This window comes from Cetorhinus maximus, chromosome 28, assembly GCF_964194155.1.
Source record: "Cetorhinus maximus chromosome 28, sCetMax3.hap1.1, whole genome shotgun sequence".
Lineage (NCBI taxonomy): Eukaryota > Metazoa > Chordata > Chondrichthyes > Lamniformes > Cetorhinidae > Cetorhinus > Cetorhinus maximus.
In genome coordinates, this window is record NC_135906.1 from 7,834,533 (window position 1) to 7,851,363 (window position 16,831).

Below are 16,831 nucleotides of genomic sequence, written 5' to 3' on the forward strand. Positions count from 1 at the left end.
TCGATCAAAAATCTGTCTAACTCAGCCTCGAATATATTCAGTGACCCCCAGCCTCCACCGCTCGCTGGGGAAGAGAACTCCACAGACTGTCGGCCCTCTGAGGGGAGAAATTCCTCCTCACCTCCGGCTTGAAACTGTACCCCCTTTCCTCTCGATTCCCTCGCGAGAGGAGACATCCTCTCAACGTCCTCAGAATCTCACGTGTGTCATGCTGCTGTTAATGGGCTAATAATTCGGAGGATGTAAACTCGATTCCCACCATGACACTTTGAGAATTGATATTGGAGAAAGATCTGGAAACTAAAACCTGACCTCAGCCGGAGTGACTGTGAGGCTGCCCGGTTGTTGCGAAAAGCCCCTCTGGTTTGTTAATTTGCCACTGGGGAAGTAAACATGCTGCCGTGACCCAGTCTGGCCTACACGTGACTCCAGTCGCAAGCCTTCGAGGTTGACTGCCCTCTGAAGTGGCCCAGAAAAGCACTGACCTGCTTCAGGGATAAGGCCAACCACCACCTCAGTGTAACTAGGGCTGGGTAATAAATGCCAGCATTGCCAGTAGTACCCAGTAAGAGTACACTTCCCTCCACTGCCCTTTAGCCCCTCCCAAATGTACTACTTTGCAATTCTCTCCATTGAACTGCGACTGCCGCCTGCCTGTCCACTTTGCTAACCTGTCCGGGCTCTCTTCCAGCGCTCCCCGTTCTTTCTCACGGACCGCAGTGGTTCCTCGTTCAGCACCGTTGGCAAAGTTTAATCCCATTCCTCCCGTCCCTTGTATCCGAGTCCGGTCACTATTTAAATCGTGAGATGAGGATGACCCACCGTCAACTCCTGAGATATACTACCACCTGCATCCTGCCAACCCTCAAAATCACTGCGCGCCCCCTACCCTGTGCTCTCTGCACACCCCCCACCCACCGCGCAGCCCCAGCCATTCCCCTTTACTCACCTGTCTAAGCTCCCATCGACATCATGGGATTCCTTCAAGAGGAAGACAAAAAAGAAAGAAATTGCTGAAAAAAGGCATTTTTTTGTTGAAGCTTTTCATCTTGCACTCATCAGGACAATTCACACGAAAATACCAATGTCAGGGGAAACAACATGTTTATACTGTATGCAAAGACTTATTGGTTGGGAAGTGGACTCTGATTCATAGAGGTATTGCCATGGAGAGTGCACCAGTTGATGGCAACTGACAGTTAACTGCCAAGCATTGTTTGAAATTTAAACCAGGCAGCTTGACCCTGGTCAAGACATACCCTTGGAGAATGAACCACCTATTCTGTTTCGTTTGAAACAGGCGCAGTGTGTGTACGTGTTCCTCCTGTCTGCAAAGAACAGGGCCCTGTGTGTTAATATATGTAGCCGCCAGTACACATAAATGTCCCGCACTGTGAGCCCAACTGACAATCTTAAATTGGTTGTCAGCGCAATTCTTAGCACAGCGAGGATTATTTATCAAATGCTATCCAGTTGCGGAATCACGTCTCATGTTGGACACGGTGTTTTGAGATTTGCGGGCATGGGCTGATTGGGTACGGTCTGTACCCTGCCCGTTCCGAGCAGCGGCTGGGAAATACTATTTGATACGATCCCCCCAGTCTTTGGGGCGTACGGCCTACATACCTGGCATCACACTGGCACTGAAATTCATGTACCAGATTACTCATTTGGGTGATAGGCAGAGTGTCTTTTTGGCTTGGCGGCAGCATCCTGTTAGTGGCCAATACCATTCGTGTTGCTACTGCATAGTATCAGCGTGAAACAGCTAACTTCACCTGTTGCTCAAATTTTTGAGATACCTTGCCCTTCCAGGGTAATCTGAGGTAGACCGGGCACTTTTCAGGGCATCAGTTTGCATGATGTACAGCAGGAAATGATCGGATCAGGATAGCCATTATCCCGCAGGATGTTTTTGATATTCCCTGTTTCAGCCTACCTTCACTGGTCAGTAAACGCATTGGGATTCTTACAGTTCCGGGCACTTTAAAATTGGCCTTATCGGCAACCTTGTAAATAGGGCCCGAGCCATTTGCTCACCATGCAAACTTGGTGCTGAAATAGGGCATATCAAAGACAATCCGAGTCAAATAAGATAAAAGCAAAATACTGCGGATACTGGAAATCTGAAACCAAAACGGAAAATGCTGGAAAAACTCAGGTTTAGCAGCATCTGTGGCGAGATAAACAGAGTTAACGTTTTGAGTCCATATGACCCTTCTCCAGTGTTAACTCTGTTTCTCTCTCCACAGATGCTGCTGGACAGCCAGAGTCAAGCTGCCTGATTAAAATTTCAAACAATGCTTGGCAGTATTTTTTTTATTCATTCATGTAATTTGGGTGTCGCTGGCTAGGCCAGCATTTATTGCCCACCCCTAATTGCCCTTGAGAAGGTGGTGGGTGAGCTGCCTTCTAGAACCGCTGCAGTCCATGTGGTGTAGGTACACCCACAGTGCTGCTAGGGAGGGAGTGCCAGGATTTTAACCCAGTAACAGTGAAGGAACGGCGAGTCAGGGTGGTGAGTGGCTTGGAGGGGAACATACAAGTGATGGTGTTCCCATGTGCCTGCTGCCCTTGTCCTAGATGGTAGTGGCCGTGAGTTTGGAAGGTGCTGCCTAAGGAGCCTTGGTGAATTCCTGCAGTGCATCTTGTAGATGGTACACACTGCTGCTACTGTGCATCAGTGGTGGAGGGAGTGAATGTTTGTGGATGGGGTGCCAGTCAAGCGGTTGCTCTGTCCTGGATGGTGTCGAGCTTCTTGGGTGTTGTTGGAGCTGCACTCATCCAGGCAAGTGGAGAGCATTCTTGACTTGTGTCTTGTAGATGGTGAACAGGCTTTGGGGAGCCAGGAGGTGAGTTACTCGCCACAGGATTCTCAGCCTCTGACCTGCTCTTGTAGCCACAGTATTTATATGGCTAGTCCAGTTCAGTTTCTGGTCAATGGTAACCCCCAGGATGATGATAATAGGGTTTCAGTGATGGTAATGCCATTGAACATCAAGGGCCAATGGTTAGATTCTCTCTTGTTAGAGATGCTCATTGTCTGGCACTTGTGTGGCACGAATGTTACTTGCCACTTGTCAGCCCAAGCCTGGATATTGTCCAGGTCTTGCTGCATTTGGACATGGACTGCTTCAGTATCTGAGGAGTTATGAATGGTGCTGAACATTGTGCAATCATCAGTGAACATCCCCACTCCTGACCTTATGATGAAAGGAAGGTCATTGATGAAGCAGCTGAAGATGGCTGGGCCGAGGACACTACCCTGAGGAACTCCTGCAGTGATGCCCTGGGACTGAGATGACTGACCTCCAACAACCACAACCATCTTCCTTTGTGCTCAGTATGACTCCAACCAGTGGAGCGTTTTCCCCCTGATTCCCATTGACTCCAGTTTTGCTCGGGCCCTTGATGCCACACTCGGTCAAATGCAGCTTTGAGTCAAGGGCAGTCACTCTCACCTCACCTCTGGAGTTCAGCTCTTTTGTCCATGTTTGAACCAAGGCTGTAATGAGATCAGGTGCTGAGTGGCCCTGGTGGAACCCAAACTGAGCATCATTGAGCAGGTTATTGCTAAGTAAGTGCCGCTTGATAACACTGTGATGACCTCCTTCTATTGCTTTACTGATGATCGAGAGTAGACTGATCAGTCAAATAATTGGCCGGTTTGGATTTGTCCTGCTTTTTGTGTACACCACACACCTGGGCAATTTTCCACATTGCCAGGTAGATGCCAGTGTTGTAGCTGTACTGGAACAGCTTGGCTAGGGGCGCGGCAAGTTCTGGAGCACAAGTCTTCAGCACTATTGCTGGAATATTGTCAATTCCATATCCTTTGCAGTATCCAGTGTCTTCAGCTGTTTCTTGATATCACGTGGAGTGAATCAAATTTGCTGAAGACTGGCATCTGTGATGCTGGGGACCTCCGGAGGAAGCCAAGGTGGATCATCCACTCGGCACTTCTGGCTGAAGATTGTAGCAAATGCTTCAGCCTGATCTTTTGTACTGATGTTTGCTGGGCTCCTCCATCATTGAGGATGGGGATATTTGTGGAGCCTCCTCCTCCAGTGAGTTGTTTTATTGTCCACTACCATTCACGACTGGATGTAGCAGGAATGGTCTGAAGAAGTCATACGGACTCGAAACTTTAACTCGGTTTCTCCCTCCACAGGTGCTGCCCGACCTGCTGAGTTTTTCCAGCATTTTATGCTTTTATTACTGCAGAGCTTAGATCTGACCCATTGGTTGTGGGATCGCTTAGCTGTCATTCACTTGCTGCTTCTGCCGTTTGGCACGTAAGTAGCCCTGTCTTATTGCCTCAACAGGTTGACGTCTCATTTTTCGCTATGCTTGGTGTTGCTCCTGTCATGCCCTCCTGCACTCTTTATTGAACCAGGGTTTATCCCCTGGCTTAATGGTAATGGTAGAGTGGGGGATATGCTGGGCCATGAGGTTACAGGTTGTGTTCGAGTACAATTCTGCTGCTGCTGATGGCCCACAGCGCCTCAGGGATGCTCAGTCTTGAGTTGCTAGATCTGTTTGAAATCCATCCCATTTAGCACGGTGGTAGTGCCACACAACATGATGGAGGGTATCCTCAATGTGAAGATGGAACTTTGTCTCCACAATGACTGTGCGGTGGTCACTCCTACCGATACTGTCATGGACAGATGCATCTGCGGCAGGCAGGTAGGTGAGGGTGAGGTCAAGTATGTTTTCCCCTCTTGATTCCCTCACCACCTGCCGCAGACCCAGTCTAACAGCTATGCCCTTTGGGACTCAGCCAACTCAGTCTGTACTGGTGCTGCCGAGCTACTCTTGATGATGGGCATTGAAGTCCCCCACCCAGAGTACATTCTGCGCCCTTGTCACCCTCAGTGCTTCCTCCAAGTGATGTTCAACATGGAGGAGCACTGAGTCATCAGCTGAGGGAGGGTGGTACATGGTAATCAGCAGGCGGTTTCCTTGCCCATGTTTGACCTGATGCCATGAGACTTCATGGGGTCCGGAGTCAATGTTGAGGACTCCCAAGGAAACCCCCTCCCGACTGTATACCACTGTGCCGCCACCATCTCTGCTGGGTCTGTCCTGCCGGTGGGACAGGACATACCCGGAGTGATGATGGTGGTACATTACCTGTAAGATATGATTCTGTGAGTATGACTCTGTCAGTTAAGTGTTAAGTCACCATCAACCGGTGCATTCTCCATGGCAACGCCTCTGCCAACCAGAGCCCACTTGCCAACCAATGAGCACTCTTTTCTCATGCAGTATAAATATGTTGTTTCCCCTGACATTTGTATTTTGTTGCAAATTGTCCTGATGAGTGCAAGACGAAAAGCTTCAACAAAAACTGTCTCCTTTTTCGGCAATACTCATGTCCTGTACTACCAAACGACTAAAGAAATTGTATTTATATTGCGTCTTATCATCACATCCCAAAGCCCTTTAGGGCCAATGAAGTTGCTTCGGAGTGCAGTTACTGTTGAAATGTGGAGCCAATTTGTGCACAGCAAGCTCCCAAAAGTGGCATTGAGTTAAATGATTGGACGATCTGTTTTTGCAGCCATGTTGGTTGATGGATAAAGAGTGGTTAGGACATCAGAGAGAACACCCTTAATCATAAAGCCCATGGGAACTTTAGTGTCCACGAGAGTGTGTAGATGAGGCCTCGGTTTGAGGTCTCATCTTAAAGGCAATGTCCCCGGCAGTGCCGCACTCCCTCAGTACTGCACCGCGAGCGTCAGTCTGGATTGTGGGCTTAAGCCCATGGTGATAGATTTTTTGTTATCCAGCGGTATGAGGGGATATCAGGCAAAGGCAGGGGGTATGAGTTAGTTTGCACATCAACCATAATCCCATTGAATGGCAGAATAGGCTCAATGAGCTAAGTGACAAGCTCCTTCAAAACAGTGACTCGTTAATGGCGGATAATCTGTTTTACTGATCTTATATAAGGAAGGAATGTTTGTTACAGCACTGGGATGACCCTCCTGGTCGTCTTTGGAATTGTGCACTGAGAGAACAGACAGGGCCTCAGCTTAACGCCTGATCAGCAAGGCAGCACCTCAGGCAGTGCAGCACTCCCTCAGCACTGCGCTGGGTGTGCCTGCCCGAAATGTTTGCTCCGATGTCCGGTGTGCGGCTTGCACCCATGACCCCTGCCGACCCGTGCCTGACACTGAAGCGATCCATGGTGGTGGCTCCATAATGGACCTGGCTCCACCATTCAGACTTCCCAGCTCGATCCCTGTCCCTCTTTGGTAATTTGTCGTTCTTTTCTGCAACTTCCTTGCCCTCGCGCAGATAACATGTTGCATGTTCTAATAACCTGTTGTGTGCGAAGGTTTGGTCTGAGTTTGGTTCCTGTACTAATCTAATTTTGTCACGTTTTACAATGAAGGGAAAGAATTATCCACAGGATGGCAAGCAGAGTGGAACCTCTGACGCGGTTGTAATACAAAATCCCATTTACTTTTTAAATACTGCTTGTCTTGGACAGTGAAAATATCATTGCTAGTCACGTTGTTGGCCAACTTGGACCCTCGTGCTCCTGCAGAGATTCCAGTCACAATAAATCAGAAGGGAAGATTTCTTTTATGTTCTTTCCTGGGATGTGAGTGCCACTGGCTGGGCCAGCATTTGCTACCCACCCCTAATTGCCCCTGAGAAGGTGGTGGTGAGCCGCCTTCTAGAACCACCATAGTCCGTCTGATGTAAGTACACCCACAGTGCTGTTAGCAAAGGAGTTCCAGGTTTTTTAACCCAGCAATAGTGAAGGAACGACGGTACAGTTCCAAGTCAGGATGGTGTGTGTCTTAAAACATTTATTAACAAAAGAAAAGAAAACTTAAACACACAAGATTACAGTTACACAGTTAAATTTCACCTTACAACATTTTCCAAAAGAATTTCTACTTAGCTAGACTCCCAAGTAACCACCCTTTCCCCAGGCAACTGTCCAAAGAGATTCATAATCTATAAAACATCCAGTAATATTACCTCAAGGCACCCACTGTTGCTATAAGAGTGACATTTCACAGCTTCTCTCTTCCTCTCACTTGACAATGGAAATTCCTTGTGTTCTGGAGCAAACAAGCACTTCTTTGGGGTGGCTAGAGGCTATTTTTCACAGGTCTGTCTTCGCAAAGCCCTTTCAAGATCTCATATGGCTACTCACAGCTTTCAATCTTCCTTTAAATATATTTTCTCCCTTTTAATCTTTAAAACCCATTATTTTAAACTCTCGTTGGAAGTTACCTTTCCCAGGATATAAAAATCTTTCATTTTGTCATTATAGCCAGCATTTTCGGGAAAAGTAAACTTAATAACTTTACCTTATTTATTTATGATTTTGCAAGTTGTAAAACTTCTGGTCATGTCTCTTTGAAATACAAACCTCTCAACTTATCGACAAATGCAAATATTAGCTCGTCCATTTCCATTTCAAAATGTCTGCCTTTACACCCAAACCTTTTCATGATTTATACCTTACAACCTGACTGTCTTCAGTTTAATTAAATTAGTCACACACACCCAACACACACACACACACCTAATACACACACACGCAAACACACACCCAACACACACACACCCAATACACACACACACACCCAATACACACACACACACCCAATACACACACCCAATACACACACACACACCCAATACACACACACACACCCAATACACACACACACACCCAATACACACACATACACACACACCCAATACACACACATACACACACACCCAATACACACACACACCCAATACACACACACACACACACCCAATACACACACACCCAATACACACACACACCCAATACACACACACACACCCAATACACACACACACACACAGCCCCACAAGCCTGCTTCAGTATCCCACAGTAATATTAGGAAAAATGATACTCCTTTTACATCCTTTGAGTACAGATTTAACAAATTAACCAAACGACCAATTCTTTATACTCTTTTGAGTACCTATGAACTAAGAGCAATTAATCAAATTAACTAAATTAACCAAAGTGACAGCCCCTTAAAGGGGCACTGTAACAAAAGACAAACCTTAAAGGAAACTTACTAAGTCAAATTAAAATGTGGTTTTGGGGGCCAGTGTTGAACTCTAGCATCTCTCCGGTTGAGTACTCTTTTGAGTATATCTGTAACTAAATTTAACAGGTTAACAGATCAAATTAAATGAACAGATCAAATCAAATTAAAGTGATATCACCTTAAAGGGGAACTGTAACAAAAGGAGAATTTTTTTTAAAAGGAACCTAATTAAATCAAATTAAAGTATCGTTTTGGTGGCTGATGATGCACCCCAGCCCCCGTGGTGCCCACCAGTCATGGAGTCTCTCTTTATAAGTTCTCTAGGTACTTAATAAAACAATGCCCTTCAGCTCTGCATCTGAATGTAACTAACATATCATTAACAGTCGCGCTCTGGCATCTGTAACAGAAGGTGGTTGCATCAAACCTCACTCTTGGACGACAAACTCCAGTGCAGTCCGGAGGGAGTGCATCACTGCCAGAGGTGCAATCCTTCAAATGTGGCAATACATTGAGGCCCTGCCTGCCAGTGCTGGTGGGCCAGGGCGACATTACAGATCGCACTCTTACTCTTCGAAGAAGAACCAGGATTTCTCCTGATGTATCCAACTTTTAGCACCCCAGGCCTCGTCACCAACAGTCTGTAGGATGCTTCTGTGCACAAAATGGCTGATACTTTATTGTGCACTAAGCACGGTCAGGCATCAGTAAACCCGGGAGGTGAGGAATTGTATCCTTGTGGGGTCCTGGGGTTTGAGGCAGAGAGAGGAGGAGGAGGAGGAGGAACATGGGGAAGAATGTGTTTGTCGGTTAGATGGACTAGGACAGAAAGCTTGGAGGGGTAGTGGAGTTTGGAGGAATCAGGTTATGGAAGGAGTGATGAGGAAGCTGTGAAAGGGCAGAGGTTAGAGACCAGAATTGAGGGCGGAAGCTGCTGGTAACCAGCAGTGAGAGTGAGCTGGGAAAAGCTTGCCTGCCTGCTTAACTGTGCTGTGTAATCTCTCTAATGAGTGTGTTTCTCTCTCTCTCTCTCTCTCTCTCCAGGCCACTCTAACCCTGCTCCTTGACCATCTCAGCCTGGTGGCCTCGCTGCAAGAGTCTAACAAGATGACGTGTCAGAACCTGGCTGTGTGCTTCGGGCCAGTCCTCCTCAGTCAGAAGCAGGAGACCTCACAGCCAGGTGCACGCACTTTCCCTCACTCCAAGGACCTCGCCAGTGCCCTGGACTTCAAGAGGCACATTGAGGTTTTACACTACCTGCTGCAGCTGTGGCCCAGTAAGTACAAGGAGCCAGACTCTCGACGGGTTGAACTTGCAGTTTGATAGGAAGCCATTCCTTGTAAGGAGTTTAACAAAGGCTCTTGTGAAAATCAGTCATCCTCCTCCACCCACCTGACTGACTTTTTAAAAAATTCTTTCACGGGATGTGGGTGTCGCTGGCAAGGCCAGCACTTGCTACCCATCCCTAATTGCCCTGAACTGAGTGACTTGCTCGGCCATTTCAGAGGGGCAGTTAAGAGTCAACCACATCGCTGTGGGTCTGGAGTCACATGTAGGCCAGACCAGGTAAGGATGGCAGATTTCCCTCCCTAAAGGGCATTAGTGAACCAGATGGGTTTTTGCAACAATCGATAGTTTCATGGTCACCATCACTGAGACTAGCTTTCATATTCCAGATTTATTAATTGAATTTAAATCTCACCAGCTGCCGTGGTGGGATTTGAACCCATGTGCCCCAGAGCCTTAGCCGGGGCCTCTGGTTTACTAGTCTAGTGACATTAACGCTACGCCACCATCTCCACTGCAGAGATTAGGAAAGTCCACCCTGAGTTAGCTGGTCTTTAGCCCAAGGCTACTAGAGTTGGTCTCGCTGGCCCTATGTCTGGAGGGGAGGTTTGATCGGGGCCCCTGCCCCTCGGGGTTGCTCAAGGACTCCCTCCTCGGGCTTTGGATAAGGACAGGATCGACCTCAGCTGCCAACACTGTCAGTGTTGAGGGATAAACAGTTGGGCTTGGTGCAGGAAGGCTTTTATTATCAAGAATTCCCAGGGCCTGGATGTCACTGGCATCATCAGCATTTATTAGCCATCTCCGGTGGGAATGAACACAACCATTTGTCCTGCTCAGTCACTTCAAAGGGCAACTAAGACTCAAGCAGTTTGATGCGTGGGACTGGAGTCACATATAGGCCCCCCAGCTGCTCATAGCAGCAGGTTCCCTTCCCAAAAGGACATTAGTCCCACCTGCATTTGCACCACTCCCCCCCTCTACCCCACAACCTCAGGGCCACTTTCACTGATCCCAGCTTTTTATTTCCAGACTATTTTTTTACAAACTGATTTCAAATTCTTAAACAGCCACGTTAGAATTTGAGTTCATGTTCTGTGGATTACTCGCCAGGTAAGCATGGCACTGGCTGAGGGGTACCCAGCGAAGGTGTGGTTAAAGGGTACAGGGGCGATGAGGGGTCATCGCGATGTGGGTGAGGCGTTTGGGGCGAGGGGTTACCAAGACGATGGTGTACCATTGCTCTGTTCTATCTGGAATGCAAAGATAACCCCTCCCCAACCCACCAGGCTTCTCTCCTTGACTGCAGCCTATCTTCTTAAAACCCCCTCTCCTGTCTGTCTCTGATGTGACCCTGCCCTGGGAGTGTTTGATGGGGACAGTGTAGAGGGAGCTTTACTCTGTATCTAACCCCGTGCTGTACCTGTCCTGGGAGTGTTTGATGGGGACAGTGTAGAGGGAGCTTTACTCTGTATCTAACCCCGTGCTGTACCTGCCCTGGGAGTGTTTGATGGGGACAGTGTAGAGGGAGCTTTACTCTGTATCTAACCCCGTGCTGTACCTGTCCTGGGAGTGTTTGATGGGGACGGTGTAGAGGGAGCTTTACTCTGTATCTAACCCCGTGCTGTACCTGTCCTGGGAGTGTTTGATGGGGTCAGTGTCGATGGAGCTTTACTCTGTATCTAACCCCGTGCTGTACCTGTCCTGGGAGTGTTTGATGGGGACAGTGTAGAGGGAGCTTTACTCTGTATCTAACCCCGTGCTGTCCCTGTCCTGGGAGTGTTTGATGGGGACAGTGTAGAGGGAGCTTTACTCAGTATCTAACCCCGTGCTGTACCTGTCCTGGGAGTGTTTGATGGGGACAGTGTAGAGTGAGCTTTACTCTGTATCTAACCCCGTGCTGTACCTGTCCTGGGAGTGTTTGATGGGGACAGTGTAGAGGGAGCTTTACTCTGTATCTAACCCCGTGCTGTACCTGTCCTGGGAGTGTTTGATGGGGACAGTGTAGAGGGAGCTTTACTCTGTAGGTGACTGGAGTTGAGGATAGGCACCGGCAGGGCCCGGTTGGGGGTGAATGGTCTGTATCCGTGCTGGGGAATCTGTATTCTGTGGCGGGTTTTTCTTCCTATTTCTCCACGTTGTGTCTCCACAGGCGACCGAATCCAAGCCAAGCGGGACCGGTCACTGGAGCAGCCGCGGCCTGCCGGCTGCCTGCACTCGAGCCGCCAGCCGACCAGCCTGCCCCCTGCTGCCCCGTCCGCCCCTGCCGAGGAGGTGGTGTGCCGGACCCGCGTGGGGCGCGCCCCCAGCTCCGCCCGGAACCGCCACGCTGGTGACTGGAGCAGCTGCGGCCGGAGTTACCTGGGGCCCGGCAGAGAGCGGGAGGCGGCCGATCGCGTCCAGGTCCCCGCGCTGGGCCTGGGCCTGCTGGACGCACAGGAGCCCGGCGACCGACCAGGCGGAGTCTCGTATCCCGACGGGGGGCAAGATGGCGGCGCCTATCCCGGCGACGGGCTGGACTTGGAGTCGGCTGTCGCCGGGCGGACGAAGGACTTTGACAGCCTGATCGCAGATATCGAGCGGGAGCTGGCGAAGAAGATCATCTTCCTCTGAGGCTCGAGCCAGGCCGCCAGCGACTCTAACCGGCGCGGCACGGTGCCCTCCCTGCCTGTGCCAAGGCCCAGGTGCCTGGCCCGCAACAGACATGGGGCAGCCCTGCCGCTGCCATGTCCGATGGAAGCTCTTCGAACTCTTCGTCACCAAACTCGCTTGTGCAATTCCACCTCCCCCCCTCCACCCCCGCCCTGTGCACCCACCCCCACCCCCCCCACCCCACTCCCCTCCCCCCCGCTTCCCTTCCATCCCTTCCCCTCCCTCCTCTCTCCTCCTGCCACCTCTCTCCCCTCCCCCCCAGCTCCTCTCCCCTCCCCTCCCCTCCCCTCCCTCTCTCGTCCTTCCATCCCCTCAGTACTTTAACTGAATGAAAGAAACACACAGAATGAGTGGCCCCCACCATGAGTTTAATGTCCTGTACCATCCCTTCCAATCCCGATAATGCCGGTGTATTGCAGGCTGAGGAAGTGACTTCACTCAGGTGCTGCCCAGAGTCAGACCCATGATCTTTTCGGGTTCCTCTATCTCATTTTCATTCACATGAGGTAATTGGTTGACTAACAGCTGACCATTTCAGAACCCTGATACAATCGCCTCACCTGAAACTGCTTAAAGATGGCCCAGAGCAGGTCAGATAAGGTCCACCAAAGCACCAGCTCTCTGTTACTCCCTGGGTGATTCTTGCACCCGTGTCCTGTATCCGGGTGGAATTCTCTACCATCCCAGGGGTACGGTGAGCCTCAGGTTCCTCCAGCTCCGCTTGTTGCCTGGAGAGTTCCTGTCCTTGCTTGAGACGAGGAGAAATTACTTCACTCAAAGGGTTGTGAGCCTTTGGCGTTCTCTACCCCAGAGAGTTGTGTCTGCTCCATTGTTGAACACATTTAAGGTTGGGATAGACAGAGGTTTGGTCTCTCAGGGAATCAAGGGATATGGGGAGCGAGCGGGAAAGTGGGGTTAAAGCCCAAGATCAGCCATGGTGGTGTTGAGTGGCGGAGCAGGCTCGATAGGCCGTGTGTTCAACTCCTCCTATTTCATGTTCTTTGTTTTCCCGCCCTGCTCCACACCCCACTTCTTGTGGACCTCTTCTTATCGGGGAGGGTTGGGGGGGGTGGTGTCATCCCTGCACCAGGCTCGAGTCTTCGATGTTGCCTGAAGACTGCCTGGTTTGGCCCTTAGACACCCATGGAAGCAATGGGGGTTCCTCACCAGCATCACTCAGCCCTCCCCGAGTGCCATGACCCCTTCAAGAACGGTCATTTTCACTTTTGGACTGGACCCGAGTTCCGTAGACTTTGCATCAAACTCTCAGTGAGTCGGAAACCCTGTAAATCGAGGCAGAGCTTGTTGGCCAACCATTTTGAAGTCTTTGCCCTAAGCGTGTTGTCTCTTTGGTAGGTATTCAGACACCCCGGGGTGGGGTGCACGAGGTCATGACCCCAGAGGGTGGAGGTCAGACGTCATGATGCCTAGGTTTGAGCCCTGGGTGGTGATGATGCCAGCCTGTGCAGATCGATCACTTTTGCATAGTTGACCTTAATTGATGCCAAGCTGTTGACCTGTTTCTTTGAGGAGGGGGGGTAAAACCCTGCAGCTTTTAAAGCACATTATTAACCTGTGCCCCCTCTGACTCCGGGATCTCCAGATACATCGATGGGACTAAAGCTGTCAGTTTATTTGTAAACTATTAAAGACCACAAGGCATTTGTGGTGAAATTAGTATCTTTAAGACAGCAAGACTTCATCCCATCCCTCTCATGCCAAACCCATCCCTCCCATTTCATCCCTGGAAGTGTGGTGGAGGCAGGTTCAGGCGAGGCATTCAAGGCGGCATTAGATGACTATTTGAATAGAAACAATGTGCAGGGGTACGGGGAAAAGGCAGGGCAATGGCACTAGGTCATAATGCTCATTTGGAGACAGTGCAGACACGATGGGCCGAATGGCCTCCTTCTGTGCTGTTAAAATTCAGTGATCTCGTCCCTCCTCCCACTCCTCCTTTCCATGCCAATCCCATCCCCTATTCCATACCTCCCATGATGTGTCCCCCCCCCTCCCCCTCCCTCGCTCCTCCCCTGCCATGCCATTCCCTCCCCTTCTTCCTCTCCAAGAGGTCAGGCTGGTGAGCCGTGGGCACTGAGGGCCAATCAGTGAGATGGGGGTGTGCCAGGCAGCGCCCACCAAATCAAACTGCTGACCAATCAGAAGATGCAGAGAGGACAGAAATGGGGTATTATTATTATTATGTATGTGCTGACATTTAGGGTATGGTTGTAAATATTCAGTAATGTTATACCACCTTCCCTGGCTCAAGGCCACTTTGACAGAGGAATGAATATTCATTCTAAGAAAGAGACGTGTTTTATCTGAATCTAAAAGCAGAGAGTCGTTCAGCACCCGGGAGAGGAATAACCTGTTAGTGTTTGTGCTGGGCTTAAACTCGAGGGCCCCCGGGCCCTTTCCTAACTTACACCTCGATTTCTCAGTCAACCAGCCGGCTGGGCAAAGTAGGCAAAGTGTGAGCTTCAGTTGGTGCATTTCATGGAGCACCACGGAACCTTCCAGTAGAGTAGGCAGTTTCAAATGAGCATCGAAACTTAAAAGTATTGTGCAGATTGACAATCCAAGTGTTGTGCTGTGTGTGGGAGAACACAGTGTTTGATCACAGCATTGTGAATGATGAGATGGGTCATCCAGCCTGATCAATGCATTCCATGGTATAAGCATCTTGTGCTCTCCCTCTCTGTGTGTCTCCCTCTGTCTCAATGTGTGTGTCACTTTGTCTCTTTCTCTCTCTCCCTGCCTGTGTCTCTCTCTCTGTCTATTCCTTTCTCTCTCTATCTTGCTCCCTCTCTCTGTATCGGTCCCTCTCCTCCTCTCTGTCTCGCCCCCCACCCCTCTCTGTCTGTCTCCCCCCACCCCTCTCTGTCTCTCTTCCCCCACCCCTCTCTCTCTTTCTTCACCCCCCCCCCCCACTCCACTTTCAGCTTGCTGGGCAGTCTCAGAAGTTGACTTTGATTCTCAGTTTGTCACACCCTGACTATTGCAGCTATTTGAGCTGGGGAATGGGGATGGGGGTGGGGGGTCAGCGAGTGCAATGCGGTAAGTGTGAGAGGCTTTTGAACTTGAGTGTTGAGTAGCGTTGAGTTCCTGTCAGGTGGGTTACTGTCAGATCAGCCTGTGACCCACTTCACTGACAGCAGCAAGGGGGCTGTGAGTGATGAGCCAGCGCCTAGTGGATTACAGGGCTGGCTTGTTACCTAATAACGCAAATCCTGTTATCCCATGGGATTTGGAGATTCTGAACCAGTGTTTTAGGGATGGCATTGGTCGATTCCATCCGTTTTATTCAGTGTGCAATCATTGTACTTTTTTATATTTTTATATGAATTGACATAGTTACAGTGAACGCTGGGTCTGTATAAAATAGCTGCACTTCTAGATAGCCATTTTGTGATATTTCAGTATTAAGAGATATGGGTGTGAATTAACGTTGAGAAGCGGAGGACACCAGGTCAACCTTTGCAATTCGCACTACACGGTATGAAATAGCTCGAGAAAGAACTTGTACAAGTGACTATTTTTTAAAAAAAACTTTATTTAAGTTTCACGTTTATTTTGTCAATCTACAATTTTAGAAAGTTGTGAATGTATATTTGTGGTGATACCTGAGCTATTTGAGTCACGTTCCTGTGCTCTCGGTTGAAGATATATTTATGCAGTATTATCCACAGGGTTGCTATGAGACCAAATTAAAGCACAGTCACAGAGCACTAGCTTCATGGGTTGTTTTTTTTTCCCAGAAATATTTGATCCAAAATTGACAACAACCCTGATACTTTGCTCTCTAATAAACTGTAACACTTTTGTTCCAATAATGTGATTTGTTTCTCAATTTGCTTCTGTCACACACTGGTCAGCGTTGGCCATCTTTAGCCAAAGAGAGAATCTAACCATCTCCCCTTGACGTTCAATAGCATTACCATCACTGAATCCCCTACTATCAACATCCTGGGGGGTTACCATTGACTAGAAACTGAACTGGACCAGCCATATAAATACTGTGGCTACAAGAGCAGGTCAGAAACTAGAATTCTGCGGTGAGTAACTCACCTCCTGACTCCCCAAAGCCTGTCCACCATCTACAGGCTCAAGTGTGATGGAATACTCCCCACTTGCCTGGGTGAGTGCAGCTCCAGCAACACTCAAGAAGCTCGACACCATCCAGGACAAAGCAGCCCACTTGATTGGCACCACATCCACCACCTTAAACACTCACTCCCTCCGCTACTGACACACAGTGGCAGCAGTGTGTACCATCTACAAGACGCACTGCAGCAACTCACCAAGGCTCCTTAGGCAGCACCTTCCAAACCCACAATCTCTGCCATCTAGAAAGACAAGGGCAGCAGACACGGGAACACCACCACCTGGAAGTTCTCTTCCAGGCTACACATTATCCTCACTTGGAGCTATGTCACTCTTCCTTCACTGTCACTGGGTCAAAATCCTGGAACACCCTCCCTAACAGCGCTGTGGCTGCAGGGCCAGAGAGAGAAATCACAGACCCTAGTGCTTCTCTTCTTTCCAGGCCCCTTTATTCCCTACCCCCCTTCCCACTTCAACCCTCCCCCTCAATCATGCGTGATGTTCTTTCCCCTATCAAGATTCACCAATCAATTCAACAAACAATCCCAGAAAGGTCTTAGTAAAATTAGAACACCCATTGTTGGCATCTGGTTATAAATATCGTCTGTTCAATGCAGTAAAAAGAGCAGAAACAATATATTGCAGTGCTAGTTTGTGTGGGCCCTATAGGTGATCCCACCATGACTATTAAACAAACCGGAAAGTCCAACTTTTACTTTAAC

The 16,831-nt window shown here is 49.2% G+C and overlaps 1 protein-coding gene across 1 annotated transcript in view; it reads left to right on the forward strand.

Moving 5' to 3' along the window:
- The window catches only part of LOC144668792 (rho GTPase-activating protein SYDE1-like), an 80,826-nt gene extending 68,687 nt beyond the window's left edge, over positions 1-12,139 (forward strand). The window contains exons 7-8 of the mRNA XM_078531142.1: positions 9,108-9,339; positions 11,503-12,139. Of these exons, the coding sequence (XP_078387268.1) occupies positions 9,108-9,339; positions 11,503-11,963 (693 nt within the window). The 3' untranslated portion in view covers positions 11,964-12,139. The remainder of the gene's footprint in view (positions 1-9,107; positions 9,340-11,502) is intronic.
- The last annotated feature ends 4,692 nt before the right edge of the window (positions 12,140-16,831 follow it).